General features: G+C 37.6%; 1 protein-coding gene across 3 annotated transcripts; it reads left to right on the top strand.

The window, feature by feature from the left end:
- Window positions 1-1,339: 1,339 nt before the first annotated feature.
- Window positions 1,340-6,311, top strand: LOC122413714 (flavin-containing monooxygenase FMO GS-OX5-like). Of its 3 annotated transcripts, XM_043424245.1 has the most exons (9): window positions 1,340-1,555; window positions 1,652-1,926; window positions 2,096-2,262; window positions 4,523-4,664; window positions 4,791-5,085; window positions 5,201-5,304; window positions 5,386-5,473; window positions 5,582-5,745; window positions 5,828-6,311. In XM_043424245.1, exons 2-9 carry the CDS (start codon window positions 1,900-1,902, stop codon window positions 6,134-6,136), a joined length of 1,296 nt encoding a protein of 431 aa, XP_043280180.1. In that variant the 5' UTR covers window positions 1,340-1,555; window positions 1,652-1,899; the 3' UTR covers window positions 6,137-6,311. The 3 variants fall into 3 exon arrangements, with proteins under 3 accessions (XP_043280180.1, XP_043280178.1, XP_043280179.1); XM_043424243.1 differs by having other exon boundaries at window positions 1,340-1,926; XM_043424244.1 differs by lacking the exons at window positions 1,340-1,555; window positions 1,652-1,926; window positions 2,096-2,262 and adding an exon at window positions 2,670-4,027.

The following is a 6,311-nucleotide window of genomic DNA, read 5'->3' as shown; positions in this document are numbered from 1 at the left end:
CGCGAGAATTCAGATTTTTGAATATACAAGAAATTTCAGGGTATGAACTTTCGTTGTTGAACAAAAATGCCAGAGATAAAAAAAGGGTACAGCTAAATAGCGAAGCACTTGGAAGTTGTAAGAAGGGAGTAAAAAATAGAACGATCGTTTGACGTACATTGGATACCACTGAACTGGAGGAAAACTATGCTACTTTTAGAAATCGCAGAAAAAGAGATTCGATGAGTTTTCAGATGAGATTGGAAATATTTTGCATTCGATAGTTCGATAGAGATAAAAAACAGAGAAGCTTGGCGATTAAATCCGTTTAAAGAAATTTTTTTAATGTCTCAGGTTAGAATGAAAAGGTGACACCATCTCTTTTTTTGTAGTTACTTCTCTTTTTGTTCTCGAGGCCGTATAACCGACAATGTTTACACAATACAATTTCAAACTGTATGAAAATTTCGTCGAACAAAACTACTTACGCGTCATTTTTTCCGTATTGATCTCCGCGCGATAAGCAAGTATTAAGAATCGTGACTTGGATTTTAAAATTTAAATCGACGTAAAAAGAAAGGCACGGCTATTTTGTCAGGCACCGAGATCCCGAGACTCTTCTCTTTACGGGGGCCTCCTTCGTGTGGCAACTATTGGGAGGATGTATATTTCTAAACCAAAATACTGAGGAATATCATTGGTGATTCATAGATATATGCGGGTACCCTATCAAAGAGCGGGGGAACGATAACAATGGCGCTGTGATCGTTCATAGAATTTACCAGGGAGATCTAGAGGGAAGGAGACCGAGAAAACCGTATTGCTGGGTAAATGGTCCTTCTTCCTCAAATGCGTTAATCCCGAGTCGCAACACTGAAAAGTTGAGAAATTCGAAATCACTCTCAACTTTCAAATTTGTACGGTTATTTGTTGTTTTGACAGAATCATATATATAGATATCAATTAACTACGGGTACAAAAGTTGAATAACACATGTGCCGCTAGTGGCGAAAACATGAAGCACTTTGAGAGACCGCCATGCACTCTGACTTCTTCTATCCCGTCTCTCTCATCTCAAATTTATGTTGAAAAAAAATAATAAAATATATATATCGTACGACCACCACCGAACCGACCATGGCCATGTAGAAGCAGCATATTTCGCTATATATAGTGTGGTACTACAGTTTTTTACTGACCGTCGGCTCGTTGGACACCGACTCAACCGGCTGGTGACCCGGTGTGGTGGTGAATTACCTACTGTAGAGAATTTCTTGAGGCTTGAAACAAAGTTGATTTTTCACACTAAGGACGTTATATACACCTAGCTACTATATTTATGTACCGCGAAATATTTACACTTCACGAGCTATTCTTTTGAAGACAAATAAAATGTTTAATTAACACGTTGTCTACTTTGATCGTAACCAAATTAAAAGATTCTGAGTGGTATTGGCACGAATAAAATCTTCATGTAATTTAGAATTCTTATCGCAAATCCTGCGTCTAACGTGACTGTAAAATCCCACCAAAAGTTGGACGAGAGATCATCTTACACGCGTGCCATTCTCTATAGGTTAGATACGTTCATCTTCGTTGGCGGAGAGCAATATAACTTTTTGAAAAAAAAAAAAAATAATGCTTTCAAAAATGGTGTCACCCGATGTAATAGAAAAATATTCGCTGCGTGAGAAGTCTAGAAGAAAGAAAGACTGTTCGAGCATAGACAAAGAAACGAGTGAAAAAACAACCGATAATGGCGATAAAATCGTAACCAAAAATTCCGAAACGCCTTGCGTCAATTCGAATTGGGAAAAATTTCGAAGTGTCCTTGGGCAACAAGATTCAACGGAAAAACAATCAAAACGTCACCACTCGCATTCCGTTAAAAGTTCACGTATTTATCGTAAAACACCGAGAATGGTAGTTCCCGAAAGTCTGAATAAGGTAACTATTTAAAAAATTTTTATCAGCTTTTTCAAAGAAGCAAATGAAAGAAAATTTGGAATCCATAACCTCGAAATTTTCTCTATTTTCCTAGTAAACAATAAATAAGCAACTTTCAAAGTTAATATAATTAATGGATCATCAAATCATTTTCAATATTCTTTTCCAGTCAAACAAGGCTAAAAATATCCTGTCGGTAGATGAGACAAAGTTAAACAAAGAATTAACAAAGCAAATAGCAATGGACTGTGAAATGGTGGGAATCGGTGATGGAATGGAAAGTATGCTTGCACGAGTTTCGCTGGTGAATCGTCACGGAGCTTGCGTGTACGACAAGTATGTCAAACCGAGAGAAAAAGTCCAAGATTATAGAACAGCGGTGAGCGGAATACGTCCGCATCATTTGACCAATGGAGAAGATTTCAAAGTGGTACAATCACAAGTTTCAGAAATATTGCGAGGCAGGCTTCTGATTGGGCATGCTTTGAAGAACGATTTGAGCGTGTTGTTCCTATCGCATCCTAGAAGACATTTGAGGGACACTTCGCGCTACAAACCGTTCAGAAAAATAGCCAACGGCAATACGCCGAGTCTGAAAAAATTAGCATCTGAATTATTAGGCCTAGATATCCAAAGCGGTGAGCACAACTCGATAGAGGATGCCAGAACGGCTATGCAACTGTACGTTGTGTACAAAAACCAATGGGAGAAAGATGTTTATTCGAAATCCACCGGCCGTTAAGCCGTCCAAACAAATTCCTTATATTTATATATTAATATTTATGCCATTTCTATGTCGATATATTTTTCGAGACGCACGTTCATTTAATTGGAAAAAAAGCGTTTGGAAGATCAGAAAATCACACACGAACGTTATACGTTTCATGTAAATATTATATATTAATCATACTCTATTCTATACGCCATGTTTCATCATAATTGTTACTTATTGCAATAAAGTTAATTTTTTCCATAATTTTTTATGTAGTTTTCATGCGTTGCAACGCATTTACAACAAACTTGTTTGAGAACAATTCATTCGATATACATACTTGACTTGTCTAAAAGGAAAAACGGTACATAAAATTACGGGACTACTCGACTCTTGTACGAATTGAGCGTTAACTGTCAAGATATTTCCTTATCTCTCAGAATAATGTGCTCTCAAGTTTTATAAAAAAAGACAACAATATCATTATCACTACGATCCGTACAGGATAGGTCGAAGGTCAATGATCCCGGATTCATAAAAATCGAACAATACGAGAAGGGAACCACCAACTATAAAACGACCTTGTTATATCGTTGTATCTGAGAAATGAGAAACTCTCCCCAATGCTCTTGTGCCACTCACGAGTCATTCTCGTTTCTTACGCGTTGATCCGCGTTTCACTGATCTACTACGCTCATAGTTTCGTCGTCCAAGTAGGAAAAAAAAGTTTTCATATCATAATTTTTTTTGTTTTTAGTAGTCCGAAAAAACATTTTCTCCTCTGACGTAATAATAATAATAATAATAATAAAATATTTTTACGATTACGAAAGAGCGGAAAATTGCCTTCGCTCGAACGATCTCCCCCAAAGTCCGGGCTCAGAGATAATCGTTGTGACTGATACGAGAAAGTAGTGATTTTAAGCCTTCTCAACGAGACTCGTGTTTCAGCACTCGAACGTTTCTCCTTCATGGCATATCGTCTATTTCGTGAGTCAGTGGCGAGTGTATAAAATCTAAAGGAATCTGCTTCGTTTTCTTTTTACTCTCTCTATCTGCAATAAGGATCGCTCTTCTAGTAGAGATTTTTTTGATCCTTTTCATTTTCACATCGCGAGATCAGTGTGCGGATTCCTTTTCAAATATAAGCAAAAAATTGAAATAATTAAGAATGCGTGTGGCCGTGATCGGGGCGGGTGCAGCAGGACTCGCGGCTCTTAGACATTCTACCGACACCACTTCCGGTCAGGATAACGAAGCCATTAAAGTTACCGAAGTTGTATGTTTCGAAAAAACTGACAAAATCGGTGGTACCTGGGTTTACGAGAAAAATACTGGCTCCGATGCATACGGTTTACCCATACATTCGAGTATGTACGACAGCTTGAGGTGAATAAAATATTTTCTCATTCCTACAGGTATTTTTTTCAATTGTAGATATTTGTGACCAACAGTTTTAGGGAAACTGGTCTGCGATCAGTTTTTTCTGACTCCCCCCCACTTCAAAATATTCGAATATGTAGTTGCAAGCTCGTCTCTACTTAATTACGGTTTCAACTATTACAATACCAATTTTTATTGAAAAACATTGCAAACCGAAACAACGTTATGGCACCCGACCTTTTTCATATTGTAGTTTGTAAAAATTTCGAAAAAATCACTGCACGAAGCCAACTTTTATTTTTTGGAATAACGACAATTTGAAATCGAAACAATTCAGTAAACACGCGGTTCGATAAATGACTCACAGTTCGAGATGATCGAAGAAGTGCGGGCATACTTAACGCAGAAAAATATAACTTAACCCATCTTAAAACCCTCGTATTCGAGTAGAGATAAGTTTTTTTAATATTATTCGAGGAACTGAATTGATATGAATTTTAGAACCAATTTGCCCAAGGAAATAATGGGTTATCCTGATTTTCCTATATCAATCGATGAGCCAAAAAGTTATTTGACGCGGATAGAAATTCTCGATTTTTTGAACCGATATTGCGATCATTTTCAACTGCGACAACACATTCGCGTGAGTTTTCACATTTTTAAACTTATTTTTCTATAAATCATTCGCCAAAAATAATATATTTGTTTCTAGTGGGCGAATTTCGATCGAGAAAGTATTGTTGTTACATTCGAAATATTGTACTTTCAGTTCCACCATAACGTCGAAACGGTGGAGCCACTCGAAGGCTCTTCCGGAGTCACCGGGAGCAACCTTCGAGCTCCAAAGTGGTCGGTCAAGGTCAGAGACTTGACGAATAAGGAAATATTGAAGAACGAGATATTCGATGCAGTTATGGTTTGCAATGGTCATTATTTCGAGCCGAGTTTGCCGTCGATACAGGGTCATGACGTTTTCAAAGGTCAACAACTCCACAGTCATGATTATCGGCTTCCCGATGCGTTTCAAGGAAAAACAGTAGCCGTTCTTGGTGCCGGCCCCTCGGGTAAAACGATTATTAGAAATACCTCTGGATTGTGTTTTATCGCGAATTTAACATTTTTATCCCCTTATAAAATAATTGATTGACGAGTTGATGAATTTAATTCGCCCAACAAAAGGTATGGATTTGGCTCTGGAAATATCAAAGAAAGCAAAACACGTGATACTCAGTCACCACAACAAAGACCCAATCCACACAGTATTTCCAGCTAATGTCGTTCAAGTATTTATCTCATCACTTTTCTTTTCTCACGTCCGTCACCACGGCCCGTGCGGAGATTAATTTTTTTTTTTGTCTCTTTAGAAACCGGATATCAAAGAGTTGACCGAAAACGGTGTCGTTTATAAGGACGGGAGTAGCGAATCGGTGGACATAATATTTTATTGCACAGGTATACTCTTTTCAATTCCGAACGTGCTGCAATCTCGATTTTGTTCACAAAAGAATCTCATTTTGTGTAAACGTCAATTCCCTGTTCAATCTTATTTCTTTGCTTTAGGCTATAAATATAGCTTTCCTTTTCTGGCTGAAAGTTGCAATGTCAAGGTTGACGATAATATGGTAAGACCGCTATGGAAACATCTCGTTTCCATAGAAAATGTGACTCTAGCTTTGGTGGGTTTGCCATTTTACGTTTGTGCTTTCAGCATGTTTGATCTGCAGGTGAGTCCTCCAGTAGTTTCGTATACAAACGAGAATTCATCTTATTGTCAGTAACAGTTGAAGACAAACATTGAATCCGCAGGTACGTTTTCTTCTTCGATTCTGGCGAGGAGAAAAAAAATTTCCTTCGAAGGAGTCAATGCTGGCTGAGGAGAGCGCCGAGTTGGCTGAAAAGATAAAGGAAGGAGTTGATAAACGTCATTTTCACATGATGGGACCAAATCAGGCTCGTTATTACGACGATCTTGCTAACGTGGCTGGAATAATTCCATTGCCACCTGTACTTACGAAATTACACAACGAGAGCAGTCAAAGATTTCTCGACGATCTTGTTCATTATCGAGAAGATCGGTATCAAATTTTAGACGATCTTAATTTCATTCAGCTGTAAATTTTCAAGAGAAAAATATTAACGGAATACGAATCGGATTTACTTTTGAAATAATCGAGTTATCGCTCTATTCAAGATAGATAAAATACAATATTTTTCTCTATGACGATGCCAATTTTTTTTTTTTTTGACAATCATATAGTACAATAAAGCGAGTGGTATAGATTATTATTTA

Source organism: Venturia canescens, chromosome 7 (genome assembly GCF_019457755.1).
Source record: "Venturia canescens isolate UGA chromosome 7, ASM1945775v1, whole genome shotgun sequence".
In the NCBI taxonomy this organism is placed as follows: Eukaryota; Metazoa; Arthropoda; class Insecta; order Hymenoptera; family Ichneumonidae; genus Venturia; species Venturia canescens.
This window is presented reverse-complemented; position numbering and strand designations above follow the sequence as displayed.